A 23,368-nucleotide genomic window follows, 5' to 3' on the forward strand; every position below is an offset into this window, starting at 1 on the left:
TTCTGTTCGCAGCTGCCCAGAGTGGCTGGGGAAACCCAGCCAAATGGGCTGGGTATAAATAATAAATTATTATTATTAAACTTAATACAGAAAATACTACAAAAGCACCGACACCTTCAGTACTCTGCTCTCTCATCGAAATGAAGCTCAGGCTGCAAAGGGAATTTTCAGTTTTTGCAGAAGTTATGAGCCGGCACCACTATTAAACAAATCCATTTGTTTTCTGGCTTCTTGGTTTATTTATTTTTTAAAGGGGTGGGCTTAAAACGAACCTAGGTAGTTAAAAAAAAAAAAAAACCAAGCATGACAATGCAATCCTTTACTTGCCTACGCAGAACTAAGCCCCATTGGGGATCAATGGAACTCGCGCCCAGGTAAGTGCATTTAGGATTGCAGTCGTGAAACTTTAACTAAATATCACGAGGATTGGCTTGTTTGTTTTTTGAGGGGGCGGCAGTTGATTGGCAGGCAGGAAAACATGGAGACGCGACACTTTTCCTTGCATTCCCCAGCGGACAAGTGAATTTAGGGTACAGCCGCCAACCGCGCGAACTTTAAAGCCGGATCTGCTTCCCTTGGTTAAACACTACCGCATTAGGCCAGTCTTAGCAGCGCAGCGAGTCTTTTCTCACTACCTGTTCCTGAAGTAGCACAACACCTCTCTCCCCCCCCACAGAACTACAAATCCCAGCAGGCTATGCGGGAACAGGTGGCGGAAGGAAGGTGGAATGTTTTCAGCCAGCTTTTCCAGAATACGCCGATTCACGGGTTGCGCGCTTGGCCGCGCTGCTTGTCGGGACTTGAAGTTTTTTTTTTTCTCTTTCAAGCGGCGGTGTTTAGTCCGCGGAGGGGCAGAGCAGGTCTGGCCGCGGTGCACCCCGGGAGCTGTAGTCGGAGACGGGCTGAGGAACCGTGGCGGCGGCTTGTGGCGGCTCGTACCTCTTGGGACTCCGCAGGGGCGGCCGGCGAGGGTGCCTCCGGCGCGCAACAGGTAGGCGACGCCGGGAGCGCGTCCTTGTAGCGCCTTGGCCTCGCCTGGCCAAGCGGAGTGCGGGGGAAGGAGGACCAGGGGCCGGGGCGGCCGGCGAAGGGCAGGAGGCGTCGCGTGAGTAAATGCCCAGACCGAAGATCGTCGAGTGGGAAGGGGTCGCGAGGGTCATCTAGTCCAGCCCCTTGCGGGGCAGGGATCTGTCGCTCAACGCGGGACTCGAACCCGCGACCCTGAGAACGCGCGTCTCCTTCTCCACCGGCTGAGCTGTGGAGCGGAGGGGACGGTGGTCCCGAGCCCCTGGTGGAGGGTGAGGGGCTCACACGTCGGAAACGAAGGTGGGCCTGGGAGAATGTTGCTCACAAATCTTCCCTCGTAAATCTTCCTTCCTTCGCTCGCTGATAGTTTGCAGGCTGCTGCTCCCTGCGGTTCGAGGAATCGGCTTCAGCGCCCCAGTAATAACTAATGGCCACAGCCAAAGTAAGAGGGGGAGCGAGAGAGTTTTGTGGCGCCTCGAAAGGGCTTTATTGTGGTCTACAATTTTGTGGTCTTTGGAGCCTCGTCAGATGCACGGGACTGGCAACTGAATATGCAAAAACTGGTAAACATCTCGAGTAATGATTTGGCTTATTTGCTTGTTAGGGTTGCACCCTGCCCTTCACCACGTTGAAGGGCGGGATATAAATCTAACAAACAGACGGTCTCTTGATTTTCATTGGCCTTTTGCCCTATGTAGGGTTTTTCTTTCTTTTCTTTATAGTTATGTATTTATCTTTGCCAGTCTATATTAATACTTCATGGATCAAATGAAATGGATTTTTGTCCATGAAAGCTTATGTCACTACTTATACTTCATTCATTTATAACCACAACTGAAACACAAGAGTTAATAATACTTTGAAATATTACTAAATAGCCAATGAAATACTACCCTAAACTTTCCACAAAAGCTGTGGCAAAAAGGTATGCTTTAGGCAGTGCCAAAATACAGAGATGGTGTTTGCCTTATCTCAAGGGGGATGGAATTCCATAACTGAGGGGCCACCATGGACAAGGCTCTGTCATGCCCCACTGCAGGACTCCCGTAGTGACAGAACCACAAGAAGGATTTCACCTGCAGATCTTAGTAACCATTGCTGTTGATCTGGGTGCATCAGGACTGGTAGCCTAGTGCTAGAATTACTGTTGGACATGCTGCTAGCATTGTGTTTTTAAAGACAATTTCTACTGTACAGCAGTAGAAATACTGTTGTCAGATGTAAACCACACAGAGTATAACTCTTTTCTTCTGGGCAGGAATAGTTGAGCTAAGTATCATCATCCATAATACTCCCTCCCTCACAGCAAGGAATTTGTACTGTGGGATAGTCTTTACATGCCTTTCCAGAATGTGAACAAATCAAAAAGGAACTGCAATACCTCCTTCTGCCCTGTTCTTTCCTATGGCTGTTTCAATAGGGAGTAAAGTACTTAGCTGCAGAAATTAGTGTGGGAGTAAATGGCTGTAGGTGGAACTCAGTATTTGCCAAAGGGAAGCACTGGGCGCATGACATCCCTGTAGTGGAGTCAGTGCTGCTTCCAGGGAAGGAGGAGGCAAGTTGACAGGGGCATCAACATTGTGAAAGTGCACTGGTTGAGTCACTCTGATGCTCCTTCTGATGTGCCCCACAATGCCAACATCTCCTCTCCCTGCCAGTAAGGAGCAGCAACTACACTGCAGTGGGCTGTCAGGTGCAGAGCGCACCTTTTCCTGCTTGCTGCTATTGAGTCGCATCTACAGTTACAACTGTCAATTGCTTCCATATTAATCTCTGCACTAAAATGGTGGTGAAAAGAGAAAGCATAGCTGAGAGAGAATGGGTTAAAAAGAGATAACTAGGTCGAAATACAGCAATACCTCCATGAACGTCCGCCTCATCTAGCGTCCGTTCCAGTGAATGTCCACAGCAAACCTGGAAGTACCAGAACTGGTTACTTCCAGGTTTGCCACTCGCACATGCGCAGAAGCGCAAACCGCTCTGTGCACATGTGCAGACATGGTGCTTTGGGCTGCATCCTTTTTGGCTAGCGACTGGGGCTCCAGAATGGATCCCGGCCACAAAACGAGGTATGACTGTAGTAAAGAAAATATTGCCTGCTCTTGATGGTGTTACACTTCCTGTGAAGGAGCGGGTATATAGCTTGGGGGGATACTCCTGAATCCATTGCTATTGCTTGAGGCTGAGGTTGTCTCAATGGCGTGGAGTGTCTCTCATCAGCTTCAGCTGGTGGCTCAGCTATGCTCCTATCTGGACAAGGATAGCCAGACTTCTGCTGTCTATGCTCTGGTAGCCTTTAGGTTAGATTACTGCAATGCATCATACTGGGGACTGCTTTTGAAGATGGTTCAGAAACTTCAGCTGGTGCAAAATTCAGTGGTCAGGTTGCTCACTGGGGCAAAACAGTTTAAACATATAATACCAATCCTGACCTGACTGCACTGACTGCACTGACTGCCAGTTAGTTTCCGGACCCAATTCAAAGTGCTGGTTTTGACCTATAAAGCCTGATGTGGCACAGGACCTCAATGCCATAAGGGCCACCTCTCCCCATATGAACCAATCCAAACCCTGCAATCATCATCTGAGGCCCTTCTTCATGTGGCAACACAAGAACAGGCCTTTTCAGTGGTGGCTCTCCGTTTATGGAATGCTCTCCCTAAGGAGGCTTACCTGGTGCCATCAATATAGATTTTTAGGCGCCAGGCAAAAACGTTCCTCTTTAACCAGTCCTTTGACCTCTGTCTGGCCTTTTGTAGGTGTTTGAAATGTATTTTAATGTATTATTTTAAAGTTGGTTTGGTTTGGTTTAAATGTATCTTTTGGAGTTTTGTTTGTTTGCTCATTTGCCCATAAGTTACTTTGAATTGCCTTTGGCAAGAAAAAGCAACTAATTAATGTAATAAAAAATAATATAAAGAAGGTTACTTCCTGCAGTTAAGTCAATACAGTCCTTGAGTTGGGAAAACTATAAAAGTGAACCTTCAAATTATTTGAAATTTTAGTCCATGTAGTAGTTGGATTACAGGTGTTTCCAGTTTTAAGTGGGAATTTTGGTTGATATAATTTATGCTGTTGAATATCATTTGATGATTCAGAGATCCTGGAATCCAGTCTCTGTAGTATCATTGTGAGGAGATAATCACTTTGGAGAAGAGCATCAGTGTGGCTGCTTATTCTTCTTTACGTTTGCTAATCATACTGTTTAATTATACAACTTCTGCTTTTCCCAAAAAGCATGAAACTAAAAGTGTGGATAAAATTAAAATGTTAAACTATTCTTCAGAAACTCAGGTTCATTTGTTTTCTGTTTTCACTGGATGGAATGAGTCTTGCAGTGAAATGTGGTAGAACTATATTAAATAATACATCAGATAGCCAGCTCATTTAAAATGAACATACTTCCGCTTTACTCAGCATCTTATCAAAATATCTATGCTGGATGATTTTGCTTTCTGCATATGCTAGTCAGTGTTCAAAGCTCCCATTGTTCTAGGTGCATTTTGTGACAGGGAATTTTGTTAGTGCATCTAAAATTTCAGATTCAAACTGCAGAGTGCCTCCCCACTTCCAGCTACTCTCTGAAGACTGCAGAAGATACCCTCTTAAGAATATTAGGGGGTGGACAGGGGAAGGACTAGACCATGTAAAAAATGAGGACAGTGGCAGGAATTTAAAATAATTTGAATTGGATGAAGCAGAAGATGACCTCATAGTTAAGAAGGATGTACCAGGCAGGATTAGGTCAGCATCCCAGGGTGTGAGAATTTACTGAAGCATTTTGTAAGACTTTGTGACATGTAGCAACCCTAAGTTACGTTCTGATTGTGTGAAATTATTTTCCTGTTTTCATTTCTTTATAAAGCCATTCATACTCTGTTGTTGCTTAATAGATACATTGAGGGGAATCTCCATGTTTTAAATAAGGTTATGATAATTTTGTTTGTTTGAAAACCTACTTTCTCTTATTTCCAGATAACGGAAGGGAACACGAATGAGAGTTCCATAAATTCTACAGTCAAGAAGTATAAGCTTTCTTACAGTTGCTAATGAAGGATGGCTACTCCATATGTTCCTGTTCCAATACCTATAGGAAGTTCTACTAGTTTTACCACAAATAGAAACCAAAGAAGATCATCTCTTGGGAGCATTTCAACATGTTCAGATTCTTCAAAAGCACAGCTAGAGGAATCTTCTATCAGTAGTTTTAAAAAGAGGAGTGTCCCTGATGCAATTGGTGCCACTTCATCTCCTTGCAATAGTCCGCTTCTTAGGACTAAATTTATAGGTACGAACACATCTATGGAATATTGCACTCAACCATCAGAAGATAGTGAGCAAAACATAAACTCTGGGAGCTGGGAAGATCGGCCTGCTACGCCTACGATACTAGGTTATGAGGTGATGGAAGAGAGGGCAAAATTCACTGTAAGTTGTGCTTTTTTCTTCAGGAATTTTGCTAGTAACGCATCATTTAAAGATTCACAGAATCCTTAAAAAATACTAATCACGCTGCACAGTAAGTATGTGACTCTTCGCTGGCTTTCTGAAATGGCTCTTGAATTGCCTGCTAGATGCCATTTCCATACTATTTGATTCCCCGCCACCATTCCTATCTTGTTTTTGACACATATTCTGGACAATGACTGCCTCATAGTATCCGGCTACCAGTGTTGTGATCTGGCCTTTGTGTATGCACTCGGGATTACTAGCATCTGCAGTTGTGGTGTGTGAGTGTGGGTGAATGTGTGCAGGTGTAGTAGATGGATTGAGGTACAGGTGTGTGAGCAGACATAGAAGTTGAGCAGGTGTAAGTGTATTGAGTGAGTGGAATTCTGTGTCACAGGGTTTGATGTTTTATATATTGTATAATTTATGGGTTCTGATAATTTCCATACAGTATTTCTATTGTTTTACCATTATTGTTGGTTGGTTGTTTATAAGCTGCTAAACTGCTTTATGATCTTTTCTATTGAAAAGTGGAATATAAATACTTGAAACTAATTAATTAATTAAGCCATCTGTACTTGTATAAAAGTTGCTGATTCCAGCACTGTTGAGCTACTAAAAACAATAAATGCTTTCAGTTCTGCAAATTTTAACCTTGCTCAGCTTTATACACATGGGTAGCTTCAGCATGGCTGGAATTACATAAAGCGGTGTTAATTACTTTTTGCAGTCTGAGCTGGATTCAACAATTGAGGATAACCAAGGCTGTGTTTCTGAAGTGGTTGTTCTGTATAAACAACACTTTAAAAAAACAAAAACATCCACAGAAAGGGAATTTTTATGGTAATTTAGGCTGCAGTCCTATATACTTCCTTATTTGGAAGTAAGACCCATTGAACTCAGTGGGACACTCCTGGATGGACATGTATAGGACTGCACTGAAATCACAAAAGGAGAAGAAGACATATGCAGGCACCATTAGTTTAGATACCAAATAGGTGGGTATAGTCCAACGAGTTCTCCCTTTCATCTGAGTCATCATAAATTAATATTGCAGATTATTGCAATGTACCATACTTTTGTTGGTTATACTTTGAATATGCATTAGATTTTTAATCCTAACCTTAATTTACTGGGAAGCAATACTGTATTCAGATCTTTGAAACTTGATTATGATTAACAGTGCAAGCCAAACTATAGGAACCCAGCATAAATTAGGATGTCATAAATTACCCCATTCCAAACTCAATCCAGGAGCAGAGCCAGCCCAAGCCTGACAGAGGGAAAACAATACTTTATAACAGTATGACTTGCACTACCCTTTCTGCCAGTCTAACTTCCACTCGATTGGTAGGTCATGTGATTGAGGCAACTGGAATTTGGAACAGAGGCAAGTCTCCCCCTTACCCAGTTCCTCCTGAGCTGGGATGAGTGACTCAATGTAGGTAGGATCAGGGTATCTTGTTGAAATACACTATTTTTATGAAAATAGTTTAAAATAGAAAATCCAAATTCCATGAACTGGTTCCTCCTGGGAGCAGTAAAACAATACCAGTTCTATATTTGCATGAGATACCTGTTCATTTTTTATACTTTAGTATATATACATAGGCAAACTTTGATAACGCTTGCTTCCTTTCTGAAAGAATAGTTATGTCAGCTTCCTAGTAATTATAGTGTAATATGACTAAAATGCTCACACAACTTATTGAAACTGCTATAATAGTTTTTTTAATTTAACAGGTTTACAAAATCCTTGTAAAGAAAAATCCAGAGGAAAACTGGGTAGTTTTTAGAAGGTATACAGACTTCTCCAGGCTTAATGACAAGGTATATAATTCTTGATCTCCAGCTATTAATATACCAGATTAACATTTTTGCTTCCAACTTTGAAAAGTTACAATGAGAAAAACAAGCAATTGCTTTGCCATAGAACTAGTAAGTTCACTGAGAAGTTAAATGGTATTTGAAAAGACATTCCAGCCCCATATTTATTTACATTTTTTATTGAATTATTATACCACCCTTCATCTGAAGATCACAGGGTGATCTGCATATTTGACACCCGAAAATAATACCTGCAAGCCCTTTAACTTTTTCTGGTTACCTTCCTCCCCCCCCCCCCCCTCCCGGGTTTGATCTGCAAAATCTTAGGTGGCACTCAACTAAGTTTTACTCAGAGTACACCCATTAAAAATGAACAGGCCTAACTTCCATGTTCATTAATGTTGAATGCTACCCCTTGCTTAATCAAGAGAAGGCTAATTTGCTAAGATTCATATATCTCTGCCTATTGTTGTAAACCTTCTTCTAACAAGATGCATTCCCATAATGTGTTTCTTGACTAGCCATTTGTTTGTACCACAGAAGACAGAGGAATAGTGCAGTGGCATAGATCAAATTTTCACAATTTTTTGCTTTTTTGAAAAAGCACCAAATTTTCACTATACGTGAATTGGCGCACTGGTGTTGCATTTGATATGTTGTTGCTACTCTTCAAACCAGCTTGACCTGCCACCCTTTGCTGAGAAAATCTAATCAAAAGAACCCATTGCACATTAACCTGAGGCAAAGGGACAGAAATAGATAAAAAGCAAGGGGGGGGGGACACCTTAGTGATATATTAAATCTATGCAGAAAGTGTAATTCCTTACTATCTACTTGGTTTACTTTTTTCAGCTCAAAGATATGTTTCCTGGTTTCCGATTGGCACTGCCACCAAAACGCTGGTTCAAGGATAATTACAATCCTGATTTTCTGGAAGATAGACAGCTGGGACTCCAAGCATTCTTACAGAATTTAGTAGCTCACAAAGACATTGCTAACTGGTATGTGATTCTCACCTTCTTCTGTCACTTGGATTATTTTAACAGGGTAACAAAAGAATAAGACCCTCTTTAGCTGTTGCTCTTTTTTGGTAATACTTGGTTTGAGCTCTACTGCCCACTATTCTAAATTGTACTCCTGCTTTTCCAGAATTAGACTAATGAATAATTAAATTGCTTTCTGTGAATAAAGAAACCCTCCCCAGACTAACACCAGCACATATGTTTCTGGGCCAGGTTCAGGATTCTTGTATCAATTCACAAGGACTTTAACAACAGTGGTCCAGGAAATCTTAACAACCACCTAATTCCATATATCCATGCCTAATCACTGAAGCCCTTTCAGGAATAGCTGTTAGTTGTCGTCGATGGCTCAAAAGCACAGCCACATTTTCAGCATTGTGGACCCAATTTTGTAGAACTTCCTCCCAGGTGAGATGAAATAGGCCTTTCTCCTTTGGAACTTCTTACACCTAGTGGAGGCCTTTTTACTTCACTAGGCATTTTAAGCAAGTTTTGTTATTAGTTTTAACTTAACTTTACTGTTACTCAGCACTGCTGAGACAACAGAATTAAGCAATATATAAGCTGTTGAAACTGAAAATTAGTAAAAGTGTAGGAACTTGTGTTATTTTAGGTTACAAAAGGGCAAATGTGTTTAAGACTGGAAATTGCAAAAGGAGTTTTGAGAGGTCTTAAAAAATATTTCACACTTCTACATTCTAGCCGCTAGCAGGGTGGAATCTGTCTAAATTACAGGATTTGCCACAATTGGGATGCAGAGAAAGGGCCAAAGGAAGTCAGGAATGTATTTGTGTAGATAAGAAGATACCCTAAATCTGGGGTCAGCAAACTTTTTCTGCAGGGGGCCAGTTCACTGTCCCTCAGACCTTGTGGGGGGCCGGACTATATTTTGAAAAGGAAAAAAAATGAACGAGTTCCTATGCCCCACAAATAACCCAGAGATGCATTTTAAATAAAAGGACATATTCTACTCATGTAAAAACACCAGGCAGGCCCCACAAATAACCCAAAGATGCATTTTAAATAAAAGGACACATTTTACTCAGGTAAAAATACAATGATTCCCGGACCATCCCGGGCCGGATTTAGAAGGCGATTGGGCTGGATCCAGCCCCTGGGCCTTAGCTTTCCTACCCATGCCCTAAATGGTGTGAATCAAAGTTATTTAAAGGACTGCCTGCACCTGTATGAGAAAGCTCAAGCTTTGAGACCAAATTCTGAAACCCAGGTCTCTGGCTGATCAGTAAGATGGACAGATATCAGAGACAAGGCCTTATGAATAACGGCTCCACATTTGTGGAATTTCCTCACCCAAGAAATACATAACTCTTAAGATAACTTTTGAGATGCTTTTATTTCATTTCACTTTTGATTAGTCTGCTGTGCTTTAATTGAGGATGTGTACTTTAACTGTGTCTAAATTTTCTAGTTTTATGTAGTATTATGTTCTATTTATTATCCGTATACATCACACTGTGAGAGCAATGTATTTGGAAGGTGGTTGGTAAAGTCTTTAAATATACAAAAAATCTGCTGTTGGCTGTTTGGCATTGTGTTTTCAGCATGTGGAGTTACAATATGGGGATTATCCGTTAATTTTATTTTTCAGTTTCTAAAAATACATATAAGAAGAAGATTTTTTAAAAACCCTCTAAAATGCAGATTTGAATGGAATGCCTTTGATTCTGCCTGTATTTGTTATATATATGCTTTCTAAGATGGGTGATTTTGAAGATACTCTTTTATGAATGCTTTAGAGCTTGGCATTGCAATCGAAACCATGTGTTGTTGTTTTTAATTATAGAATCTCTAGTTTTATGCTATCTTGAACCACATATGTTATGAGCAGTGTGCTATTTGGCAGTACATTGAATTCTAAATGCCAACCTTGAAGCTGAAATGTTCCATTTCAGTGTGTTTGTTTGTGTTAATGGTGGCTGGTTATGGATGGGTAATTATAGTAGAATCCTGAATGGTTGGGTGGACTAGACCGCAAGTCGTGACAATTTCTCAATGGATCAGAAATTGGTCGGGGTGGAATTTGTCTTTGCCACTATTGTTGAACATTTCAGTACAGGAGTGGCTAAGCAGTTGTTCTCCAGTTGTTGCCAATGGTTAGTGCTGCTAGGGTGTGGGCATAATCTTAAGAGCACAGGTTAGCTACTTCTGCTTCAATATAGCAGCTGAAAAGTAGTGTCAGAAGTGCCTCTTAGCAGGTACTTTCAGTTCCTATCAACTCTGTTATATATGAACTTCTTGAACTTTTGTCCTTTAGAGGTTTGTGCCATCTGATAGCATGTTGGGAGTCTCTCACAGAAATTGTAGCCTTCTGTGCTGTAGCTGTGACAGCAACAACCATATAGAACTCCTCCACAATAGGTTGTAGACCCAGTGTTCAGCTAAGAACTTGTACTGCATAGTGTTGATGTAATTATGTTTGTGTGTGATTTTATTTTTATATAAAAAAATGCAACCTAAAATGTCCTGAGACGCAACAAATAAACTCATCTTTTTCTGTTGCTTCTAACTTCTGCACTTCATTGCTAATAGACTAGTATGTAGAGTTTTCCAAATTCTTTCAAGATGTCTTGGGCTTCTTATGCCAGAATCAATGTTCTCATTAATGGTTTCTTCCTGACATGCAAAGTAGCGACACTCGTTCAAGACTCTGTGAACCAGTTCTCTTGCCCCAATATTAAACAGGATTTTGTTAGTGAGATTCTTCACTTTATAACGCCATGAATAAGAGTACAGTAAAACTGCATCCTAAAGTAACATCCTCATTGGAATGATTTTTAATAGGGATATAAGTTCACAATGAATATCAGAAATACACATTGTGCAAGCTGTGTTTTCCCTTTTATTTGCGCATGAGTATTTCTTTTTGCGTATTGTGGAAACTGGAGAAAGGTGTTAAACCTGTAAAACAGATGCTTGGATTACTTATTCTTCTGACAGGCTGGGCCGGAGTCATTTGTGGCTCCACCCTATCCTGGAGGAGAATCTAAAAAGGGATTCCGTTCTCTGCTGTTCATAAAAGGCAAGTGTGCATGTGCGTTTTCTGCTGCTCTAGTTGCAGCTTTCTGTAGAAGAAGCATACTTTCTGCTTCTATCAGTATTGCCCATCTTAGTGCAATAGAGCTAAAATAGTAATGCTTAGTTGAGTCTGTGTAAACAGCTTTGCTCAATCAAAAACTGTAAGTTAAAGATGGAATTCCCTTCCCCACATGCACCGCATTATGGTTTGGAAAGAGGAGAGGAAATCCAATATTGCTGTTGCTTCCATTAAAGTTCTAAATGCATTTGAATGAACTTTTGCATCACAATCCTAATCATATAAATCACACATAGGAGCATAAGAAATGACTTGCTCCAGCCTGCATCTAACAGATAACCAGCATTTTGTTTCCAACAGCTGCCAATCAGCTGATTCTAATAAGCTCTCAAGTATTGCACGAAGGCAGCACTCTTCTGTTTTGTACTGCATTTTGTCTCCAACATCTGGTATTCAGAAAGGTGTACTGCTTCTGGCCACAGATCAATGTATATTTTTAGGTTATTACAACCTCAGTTGAGAATATACTTAACAAAACCCTACACTTGAATCCCCCCCCCCTTTCCACTAGTGGACAAAGAACTTTGTTTCTTAACTGCAGCCACATATAGTACTTGTTTATTAGAGCTGCCAAAGGCATCATAGCAAAAAAAAGCCTACCCAAGGCTAGCCAAAACCAACTGATATTTATCTTATTAAGTGCTTGGATTCAGTGGTTATATGTTTTTTATAATCATTCTTCCACACAAAAGCTTTATACCATTAGTCACAAGATACACATTTTGTAGTATTTTTCACATTTTGTAACTTAATATTGCCAAAATTTTCCTTACACTCAGTAACGGGGTCTAAAAGAGGTACAGAACAAGTGAAATCAAGCTTGGAGAAAGCAACAATGCTTTCATATAATAAGCTGTTCTGAGGATGGCCATTTGCGATCTCATTCCACATCTTTTCAAAACAGCAGCTCAACCATGAAGAGAAGCTCTACTGTAAATAAAACGGTTTGGAAAGGGTGTGATAGAACTGTCAAATGAAGCAAAGAAGCATTGTTCCTGTTTTTTCTAGACAGTTCATTTGACTGAATAGATGTTATGAGAGGAAAAGACACATTCTCACTCACTTACAAACTCGCTGACGAACCTGGAAATTCTACAGATGTGATGTTAGAACAGTTTTCCACAAGCTTTCTTCATGTTTTATAATATCAAGCTTCTTTAGTCCCAACCTGTGTGGACTGCTGCTCCAGAATTTCCAGCCGCTCAATGTCCTTCGTTGTTGATTTCTTCAAAACAAACAAACAAACTTTGCATATGTAAACTGGCAAATCTGTGAGAGGAATTCCTTCATAAAAATTATTTGCAATGTGAAGTGTTCTCCATATTTATGGTATTTAAAGCAGCAGGCACACTTGTTTGCATGTTTGGTTGAAGCCTTAGTTTAATCTTCTCAAAAGAGATGCTTCCACACAATTGACACATACAACTTGGTTTGTTTTTGTGTTGTTATATGTTTTGTGTTCTCATTTTGTATTTTTATGTTGTGAACTGCCCTGTGATCCTCAAAAGAAGGGCAGTGTACAAATTTACCATAATAAACAAACAAACTTCTGCTAGTCAAAAGTATGCTGGAAAAGAGACAGTTTAGGAATAGTTACATAGGCTAGACATGGCTTGAGAAAAAATCGAAGCCATCTTCCAGAATACAGCAGTGCAAGTCATTCTTGCTCAGTTTATGCAAGCCTCTCTATCGTCTCCCCTTTGAACAGTCTTTATTGACCCCAAACAAGTAGGCAGACAGTTATGTCTAGTGTACAGATAAGGCGATAATCCTGGGTGAAGGCTTATTGACAATCTTTATTAATCTTCAGTTTGAGTGCGGGGGAGATCCTGTTTGGTATGCATAAAGCAACTATTATTATCTTACATTTGTTTTGAAAAGCAAGGTTTTCATGTTTCAAAAGCAATTTGCTTATGTAGTACAGTATAGAGAAATCTGCTATTTGGGAAATGCAAATTCTAAGCCTCCACTGGGACATGGGATTAGTTAGCGGTTCCCTTACTCCTGGCTGTTGTCATTCTGTATTTTAATTCAGATTTATTTATTTTTTACTTTTTACTGGGGAGTTAATCGGATTTTAAAATCCAGGATAAATTAAACTTAAAAAAAAATCCTCACCCTGAATGTCTTTTGTTTTAAACAATTTCATTTTATACTAGACAAGCATCCATTGCTGGGGAGGGTGAAAATGGTATGGAAAACATTTATTTATACCTGCTAACTGAAACATTACACGTTGGTTATAATAAAAACAAACTTGCTCATTTTTGGAGAAATACTGTGTTTTGTGTTGTTTCTCACTGACTTTAGGCTGTTCTGTTTGGAGACCAACTTCTTTCTTTCTTTTCATTATTTCAAAGTCTTGCAGTGAGGGAGTTCCTTTGTTTGGATGATCCACCAGGACCATTTGATAGCCTTGAAGAGAGTAGGGTAAGTGTAAAGTAGTTATTTTGTTGTTAGAATAAAACACTCTTTACTGGCCTGTTGCATGTGATGTTTGTCATGTGGTACCTTTATAACAGGAGAAGCATCTGTTCTCTTTGAGGCGGACATAAAATATATATGTCTGCCACATAGAAAAAGGCATGGAATGAATAATCTATGGACTGTACATTTACACAACAAGCAGCCCAAAGGCAGAAAGACAGGGCAGCTATGGAGCAGAGATCACGAAAGCCTGGGGAGGTGAGGGTGGGAAAAGAATGCAGGTAAGGTAAAGGGACCCCTGACCATTAGGTCCAGTCGTGACCGACTCTGGGGCTGCGGCGCTCATCTCACTTTATCGGCCAAGGGAGCCGGCGTACAGCTTCCGGGTCATGTGGCCAGCAGGACTAAGCCGCTTCTGGCAAACCAGAGCAGCACCTGGAAACGCCATTTACCTTCCCGCCAGAGCGGTACCTATTTATCTACTTGCACTTTGACGTGCTTTCGAACTGCTAGGTTGGCAGGAGCAGGGACCGAGCAATGGGAGCTCACCCCGTCGCGGGGATTTGAACCGCCAAGCTTCTGATTGGCAAGTCCTAGGCTCTGTGGTTTAACCCACAGCGCCACCCACATCCCTAAAGAATGCAGAAGTTGTAGGAAATAATTACAAAGTTTCTTTTGGCTATATTCTTCCTGCAGATTTTCTCAATCTCCGAGTGTTGACTATTGTTTTATTCTGCTGCCTGGTATATAATTATTGATGACTCATATTTGATGCATTGTTTTAAATCTACCTCTGCGATCTGATCCTTTTGCTTTATCAGTTGTGCATGTATCATACTTTAGGGTTTTCCTTCACTGGTTTAATTATATTTAGCATAAAGTATTTTCTCACATATTTTTAATATGTGTATCTTCATGATTTATCAGTTACACTGCTCAGTCTCACTGCTATTTCCTCCTACCTGAAATAGGATATTTTGTTCGAATTGTATGTGATTCTTTTTATTTGTTTTCCTTGGGCATCTGATTTTTCAGATATTGCAGAACCCATCCAAAAGTCTTTCTGAATTATAATAATACCATTTGCTGAATGCATGCAGAAGAACAAAGAAAGAGACTTTTTTGGCTCACATCTAGCAGATATGAACCAGCTTAACACATTATGTTAATATATCCAGTTCAAATACTTGGTAAAATTACTTTTAAGTTAAAACAGTTGGAATGTTGTTAGCATTCCAAAATATATACAGATTGTGTGTGTGTGTGTGTGTGTGTTTTGAATTTGGCTTTTTAGAGGACAACTTTAACTATTTTAAATTGGTTTCAGTCAAAGTATAATGCCATTGATGTATTTTAATTCCTGTTAATTTTGGCTCTAGTAAATGGCAGGTCCCTTCAGAACTGTCCCATAGTTTAAGGGATTGGCAGCATTATATCTGTACCATCCCCTGGTGGATGCCTGGTTAACTGAATGTGCTACACAACCAAATGAGGATCACTGCCAAATTACATAATAGGCTGTTTTGCTAGTGAAGTTAGCGACAAATTATGAAATGCAAACTTCTTAACGTTAATTGCAGGCTTTCTCCTAAAGAGAAAAAAATTGTAAGCCCTCAGTCCATGCTTTGTGATTTTCTGCATCAAGTGGTTTTCTTGGTAAAGGAGAGCTCACAGCTACAGAGCATCTTATATCTATCAAAAATATAGAGGAAGTCAAGAAGAAAAATATATCCACTTCTTATAGAGACAGTCTCAATAGCATGTGCAGTGTACCCAAGCACTGAATCAAATATTATTTCCTCTAGCAAGCTATTAGCATTTCACCCCCCAAAATGTTAAAATGCGGCATGTATGTTGGTTTAATTTTTCCTTTACCCTGTTTTAAACACACACACTTTTAGAGATTGGAGAAGTGGTTCCATTTAAAGAAAGGGAAGTAACTTTGAATGACTCCTTGTGACATCAGTCAGGGTTCTACAAAATATCAATTAACGATTTTGCAGGATGTTTGCTTTTCAGGTACAGTGGTGCCTCGCAAGACGAAATTAATTCGTTCCGCAATTCTCTTCGTCTTGCGGTTTTTTCGTCTTGCGATGCACGGTTTCCCATAGGAATGCATTGAAAATCAATTAATGCGTTCCTAGGGAAACCGCCTTCAGAGCAGGTCCGGGGACAGTCTGTCCCCGGACCTCTTCTGAAGGCTGGGGGGGGGGACAAGGGCTTTTCTTCCCACCCCCAGCATTTTAAAAAAACCCGGGACAGCGGAGGACTTCTCCGCTGTCCGGGCGATCTTAAAATGCTGGCGGGCGGCATTTTAAAATCGCCCCAGACAGCGGAGGACTTCTCCGCTGTCCGGGGCGATTTAAAAGCCCCTGGGAAGGCAGGCAGGGGGGACAAAGACTTTTGCCCCCCGCCAGCCTTCAGAAGAGGTCCTGGACCTCTTCTGAAGGCAGGCGGGGGGCCAAAGTCTTTGCTCCCCCCCCCCGCCTGCCTTCAAAAGGTGTCCCCGCAGCGGCGGGAGGTGTCCCCAGCCCCCCCGCCCGGCTTCGGAGCACCGGGAGAAGCGATCTCCCCGCAGCCCCTTGCTGCAAAAGACGTCGGGGGAAGCGGGGAAGCGAAGCGCTTCGCTTCCCCGCTTCCCCCGACGTCTTTTGCAGCAAGGGGCTGCGGGGAGATCGCTATCTCCCCCCAGCCCCTTGCTTCAGAAGAGGTCCGGGGGAAGCGGGAAGCGAAGCGCTTCGCTTCCCCGCTTCCCCCGACGTCTTTTGCAGCAAGGGGCTGCAGGGAGATCGCTATCTCCCCCCAGCCCCTTGCTTCAGAAGAGGTCCGGGGGAAGCGGGAAGCGAAGCGCTTCGCTTCCCCGCTTCCCCCCGACGTCTTTTGCAGCAAGGGGCTGCAGGGAGATAGCGATCTCCCTGCAGCCCCTTGCTTCAAAAGAGGTCCGGGGGCAGCGGGAAGCGAAGCGCTTCTTCCCCGCTTCCCCCGGACGTCTTTTGCAGCAAGGGGCTGCAGGGAGATCGCTATCTCTCCCCAGCCCCTTGCTTCAAAAGAGAAGACCCGCTGTCCCCGGGGCAAGCTTCGTTTTGCGAAGCAAGCCCATAGGGAAATTCGTCTTGCGAGGCAACTCGAAAACGAAAAAACCTTTCGTTTTGCGAGTTTTTCGTCTCGCGAGGCGTTCGTCTTGCGGGGTACCACTGTACCGTAACTATTAACCTTAGAAACTCGGCAAGGTATCATTGGACCTGTGTGGCACCTTGGAGATGAACTAGCTTAGTGGCTCATGAGCTTTTGAAGACAATTTCCTCTTTCATTGGACTCATGTCTACAAAAGCTCCTACCTCAAAAACCCAATTGGGCTTAATCCTAAACATACTTACTGAGACATAAATCCCATTAAAATCAGTGGAATTTACTTCCAAATAAGTGTATTTAGGAGTGGGTGTTCTTACTGCAACCGTACTGATCTCTTTGCTGCAGTTCAGTCTTGGGATCTTAAGTTCTGCAATAAAATCTTTTAACATCAGATAACATATTTGATGGGGAGGGGGTTCCACAGTACTTGCAATGTTTATCTATGTCACAAGGGACTGGGGGGAAAATCTCTAGTTGACCTTCTGAGCCCCATGAGGGGATCTGTAGAATTATGTGGCATGGCAACAAGACAGCATCATGTGTGCCAAGATGTAATCTCAAGTCATTACAGTGTGCTTCACCTATGCTTTTTTATCTAGCTTTAGCAGAAAATGTCAACTTTTGGTGGACTTTCTCAGTAGCCACATTCAAACCAATATGTGTTATTTTGTGTTTCATCGTGATTATGCTGTTACTATAAGATTCTGCAATAGATGCAATGCTTTTTCTGTTATGGCATAGTAGTTCCCTTACATTTTCCTAGTTCTGTTTTAATGTGTCAGTGCAATGAATAGTAAAGTTGCTACAGTATGCATGTCTGCAGAGCTGTGGTAGCTGTTCATGCAGATATTCTCAGCTGCATGGTTGGTCACAGCTAGTCATTCTGAAAATATTTTGAAATGTGGGTTAGGACGGTCCCTTTGTGAGCCATTGTCTAGTTGTATACCATGAGGTTAGTTTTTGTTTTGTTTTTTGCTTGCATATAAAATAACAGGCTGATACAGTTTGTCCTCATTACTGCCACATAAAAATGTTCAGTGCAATGAAATAAAATTGAGGTTGTGTGCTTTTATGCATATTAAAAATTAAAACTATTGCAGTAGGGGAACATCATCAGTCTCAAGTCTTTGCATTTCTCACACAAAACTATTGCCTTCAAAAAAATTGTTTACTTTTTCTTCTAGGCTTTCTGCGAGACCCTAGAAGAAACAAACTACCGTCTGCAAAAGGAACTTGCTGAAAAGCAAAAAGAGGTGGAAGCTCTGAAAAAAATGCTAAATGAAAAAGAAGTGTACATAGACGCCATAGAGAAACAATTGGGGTAAGTGGACAGAAAATTCTTGAAACTAGAGTGCAATTTAAAAATTAATCCCAAAACATTGAGCACTTATTCATGCATTTCTGAAAACTTTTTTTGTTGCAACCATACTGCACTGGCTCTCGGTGGAGTACAGGGTCAGGTTTAAATGCTGGTTTTGACCTTTAAAACCCTATGCGGCCTAGGACCCACGTACCTACGGGACCGCCTCTCCTGCTTTGCTCCGGGAGGAACTTAAGGTCCACAAATGAGAACACTTTGGAGGTCCTAAGTTGCAAGATGGTTAGATTAGTCTCAACTAGGGCCAGGGCCTTTTCAGTACAGTGGTACCCCGCAAGACGAATGCCTCGCAAGACGGAAAACCCGCAAGACGAAAGGGTTTTCTGTTTTGGAGGCGCTTCGCAAGACGAATTTCCCTATGGGCTTGCATCGCAAGACGAAAGCCCATAGGGAAATGCTGGCGGTCGGGAGCAAAGACTTTCGCCCACAGCCGGCCTTCAGAAGAGGACCTCTTCTGAAGGCCGGCGGGGGGCAAAAGTCTTTGCTCCCCCCCGCCTGCCTTCCCCCCGCCTGCCCCGGGTGATCTTAAAATGCTGGCGGGCGGGAGCGAAGCGTTCGCTGCCGTCCCCCAGCATTTTAAAATCTCCAAGGGACAGCAGAGAAGTCTCTGTCCCGGGGAGATTTTAAAATGCTGGGGGTCGGGAGCGAAGCGTTAGCTGCCGACCCCCAGCATTTTAAAATCTCCCCCTGTCCCGGGGAGATTTTAAAATGCTGGGGGTCGGGAGCAAAGCGCTGCCGACCCCCAGCATTTTAAAACCTTCCCGGGACACGGGGAGATTTTAAAATGCTGGGGTTCGGCAGCGCTTCGCTCCCGACCCCCAGCATTTTAAAACGCTGTTCCGAAGGGGGGGCGGGGACACCTGCCCCAGCCGCCCCACTTCGGAAAGCTGTTCCGAAGTGGGGAGGGGGGGCGGGGACGCCTGCCCCAGCCGCCCCACTTCGGAAAGCTGTTCCGAAGTGGGGAGGGGGGGGCGGGGACGCCTGCCCCAGCCGCCCCACTTCGGAAAGCTGTTCCGAAGTGGGGAGGGGGGCGGGGACACCTGCCCCAGCCGCCCCACTTCGGAAAGCTGTTCCGAAGTGGGGCGGGAGGCGGGAACACCTTCTGAAGGCGGGCAGGGGGCGAAAGTCTTTGTCCCCCCTGCCTGCCTTCCCAGGGGCTTTTAAATCGCCCGGGACAGCGGAGAAGTCCTCCGCTGTCCCAGGGTTTTTTAAAATGCTGGGGGTGGGAAGAAAAGCCCTTGTCCCCCCCCCCCAGCCTTCAGAAGAGGTCCGGGGACAGACTGTCCCCGGACCTGGTCTGAAGGTGGTTTCCCTAGGAACGCATTAATTGATTTTCAATGCATTCCTATGGGAAACCGTGCATCGCAAGACGAAAAAACCGCAAGACGAAGAGACTTGCGGAACGAATTAATTTCGTCTTGCGAGGCACCACTGTACTGGCCCTGACTTGGTGGAACGCTCTGTCACAAAAGATTAGGGCCCTGTGGGACTTGACATCTTTCCGCAGGGCCTGCGAGACAGAGCTGTTCCACCTGGCCTTTGGTTTGGACTCAGTCTGACCCTTATGCGTCCCTCCCCTTATGGTTTTGATCTATGGGCTACTATTAAAATGAGTCTGCATTTTAAATTGTATTTTAACCCGTATTTTAAATTGGTCTCTCCCCCCCCCCCCATTATGTTTTTATTGTAATTTTACTGGTGTTAGCCACCCTGAGCCTGACTCTGGCCGGGGAGTGTGGCGTGTAAATAAACAATTATTATTATTATTATACCCTCAATTCTCTCCTGAAAGACAGGAGATAACCCCCAGAGTAACTCTTGCATAATTTTAAACTTCAGTTTAAAAAGGAAATAAAAAGTCTTGTGTGAAGTAAAACACTTTAACATGTATGTGAGCCTTTCTGACACAATTGAGGTTGGTGCAGGCCACATATAGCAAGTCAGTTTAACTACGTATTGCTTTGGATAGGAATGATGGGAGGGAGAGCAGTTTCCAAGTAGCAATCTCACAAAGAGGAAATCCTTAGTAAAGTTTCCTGAGGATGAGGACTTCTATTTTACTGTCAGTATGAACCTGAAATCTGGTGAAATAAATGATGCTGCTAATTTTATAGTTATTGCTTACTAGCGGCCTTGTACCTGACATTGCCCGGGAATTCTAAGGAGGGTGGGAATGAATGCAGAGTTAAAATTGGTGCCATTTTGAAAGGTTCAGTGCAGTTTTGAAAGGTTCGCCATCTTGATTCAAAGGACCGTCCAATCTTACCCAAACAGAGAGGAAAAACTGCTCCTTCATCTCCAGAACCACTGTGCAATCTGATTATGAAACCTTAAGAGCTGTCCAAATGCATAGCAAACAAAATACTGTACTTTCCAAAATATTTTGTAGTCTAGCATCTAAAATACTTTTTCAACATCTAATATAATTAGATTTTCAGTGCATAATGGATAAACAGTATGCTGAAGCATCAATACAAAATAGATACAATTTGTAATGAAAGTTCTTTGCTAATTAGTATCAGTGTCATTTCAATATTATGTCTTAAACCTAATAAAGGAATGAAAATATAATTATGTGTAGAAAGTCTTCTAAAAGAAGTTCTGCTTAGGTGCTTTTTCATTATTTCCTAGCTTAACTATATTGGATTGGATCTAAACTAATGTTTAGCAGGAGCTACAATTACATTTGTTCCCCTTTATCCTCCTAGAAAACACTGGGAGAAGGGAGAGTTAGCAAAAATTGTGTATTCCCTTCTATCTCTAAATAGAAAATCTCCTTACATTTGTGAAAGTGATTTTCTGGATCGAATCAGCTGTATCTTGAATTCGTTACACAGGGATTTAAATTTAGGAAAAGTGAAGTCTCGTAAGTTGTCCGGACAAGAGAGTGAGTGCAGTGGAGAAGTGGAATCCTCTGCAATAGAGGCAGATCAAGGAGCCCTGGAAGAAGACAACAGGTACAATCTAAAATTTTCTATGTTTTATTTAAGGTTATTTTCTGAAAAGCCTTTCACTTCTACAGTCTCCTGTGATATGCTGTTGTAGAAGTGCCATTCACATTCCAAATGCAATTCACACATATTAAATATATTTATGTTACTTGTGGTTTCCTGCCTTTTTCTCCCCTTCAAAAAGTCCTTGCCCCAAACTGAGGTTAAAAGGATAATAGTTGAGGGCTGTACCTCTTCAGTAGGAGGTATGCTGAAGAAGCTGCATGTGGATAATGCTGGTTGAACATGAAATGATCTGATAGGCATGCATCTGTGATCCACCTTAACCCAGAGGTCTAGGTATCCATGACTAATAATATAAACAATGGAAAAAACGGCATAAAACACAAAACCAGCAACCTGGCTTAGCATATTTTGCGGGGCAAGGGTCTACCTCTATAAACTCTTAGTAAAAGAGATTAGTTTTCCAAGTGTGCTGATCAGAACCATGAGATAGATATGAAATGACCCCCCCCCCCCAAAAAAAAAGTGTGTCATACATATTGATCTGTCTCTACAGTTCTGAGAAAGAGAATCGGGCAACATCTTGGAGCGGTTCATTGGCTGAAAATCACGTGCCAGAAATCGAAGTTGCTGAGGTAGCGTATACCACCGATGAAGAGATGTAAATGCTACCAGCTGCCTTTAGAGTAGTGTAAAAAAGTCAATGTCTGGATTGCATTGAACAGAAGTATATAGTAGCTGTCAAGCAGAAGCTGAGATGGCAGAAGCTTGAATGTTTACATAAACCAATCTAGAGAAACCTATGGCATAGGAAGGATATAAGTGCTGCTTTGTCTCACCCTTTATCTAGCCTTATGAGAGATATATATTAATATATAAAAAAGCTCTGGTTAAAGGCAGGTCAAGTTGGAATCCTAAGTGATGTATATAAGTTATATGTACCCATATATAAAGGATAAATGCCACACATGTAGATATACCAATCATGTACCATGTTGTATATCACATGCTTGCTATTAATATTTCACATTTTGTATGACAGCTTTTTGGTATTTGGATTTTCAGATTCTTTATATAGGCATGTAACTTCTGCTCTGGGAAATATAATTCTGCCATATGGACTTGGAAAATGTATATGATTTCTTGTGGTTTTTAAAGTCATAAATGTAAATAAGTGATATGTAAATTATAATGCAATGATCTAGGAAAGCTTGCAGTACCAAAATTAAACCTTTCAGTAATGGGAATGTTATTTGTTTTCATAATGCGGAAAGTAATATCACACTGTGGGCATTCACCTGCACTTGAAAACAATATAAAAGCTGTCTTTTAACTGTTTTTCTTTAAATCTCCTTACACTTTTGCCACTCAGCCACATAATCACCGAATCAACAAATTTGCCTTATATAAAGAACACTACCTCTTTCTTTTGTTGCTAATGCATAATTGCTCTGTTTAAAGTATGCATATTATAAACAGATATTTGAGTCATTAAAGCCATACTTCTGCACAGTTAAATAACTAAATCTTAATGCAGTTTATGTTTGTGTGTGTTTATAAAATATTGTATACCCAGGAACACACTATAAGCTTCACTCTCGTTTTAAAATTTGTGTTGAACCTAATAATGCACTTTATAACAAAGAAAATATTGTGCCAAGTTCATTGGCTCTGTGTTTTTTGTGCTTTTTGTTCGACCTTTGGACTGAGGGAAGGTGCAATTGGTTTGTACAGTAGTGCCTTTTTGTATTTTGCTTGTTATAATAGTGTGTCAGCTTTATGGAATCTTCAGAAACATTCTGCTCAGCAGTTATTTGCTGGAAGTGCCTTGTTTTGTCTGCTCTTTCAGTAGGAAGAATGCTTCTTTTGTTCTTCTCTGTGCCACCTACTCCTTCGTTTGATGCTGTTAACACACAGTCTCATGTGCCGGAATTTTCAATGGTCGCTTTGTGTTTTAGGGTGTGAGGACAAAGATCTCTGCAGGACTGTATGAAACCATCTGGGGCAAATAAACCTTTGGACATGACAACATCTTTTT

At 41.8% G+C, this 23,368-nt stretch overlaps 1 protein-coding gene across 1 annotated transcript; it reads left to right on the forward strand.

Moving 5' to 3' along the window:
- The first annotated feature begins 829 nt into the window (after positions 1-829).
- Positions 830-23,359, forward strand: SNX16 (sorting nexin 16). Its single transcript, XM_083517389.1, has 8 exons — positions 830-991; positions 5,002-5,454; positions 7,219-7,305; positions 8,155-8,303; positions 13,800-13,869; positions 18,183-18,319; positions 21,214-21,333; positions 21,887-23,359. The coding sequence occupies exons 2-8, from the start codon at positions 5,083-5,085 to the stop codon at positions 21,993-21,995; spliced, it is 1,044 nt and encodes a 347-aa protein (XP_083373515.1). The 5' UTR covers positions 830-991; positions 5,002-5,082; the 3' UTR covers positions 21,996-23,359.
- The last annotated feature ends 9 nt before the right edge of the window (positions 23,360-23,368 follow it).

The sequence above is a fragment of the Podarcis liolepis genome (genome assembly GCF_965112155.1).
Source record: "Podarcis liolepis genome assembly, chromosome: 8".
Classification (NCBI taxonomy): Eukaryota; Metazoa; Chordata; class Lepidosauria; order Squamata; family Lacertidae; genus Podarcis; species Podarcis liolepis.

Bases quoted from the DNA above. Each gene is read 5' to 3' on its own strand.
- SNX16 (XM_083517389.1), top strand. From the start codon at position 5,083: ATGGCTACTCCATATGTTCCTGTTCCAATACCTATAGGAAGTTCTACT. The intron at 5,455-7,218 runs GTAAGTTGTGCT...TTAATTTAACAG, and splicing joins AAGAGAGGGCAAAATTCACT to GTTTACAAAATCCTTGTAAA. The intron at 13,870-18,182 runs GTAAGTGTAAAG...TTTTTCTTCTAG, and splicing joins ATAGCCTTGAAGAGAGTAGG to GCTTTCTGCGAGACCCTAGA.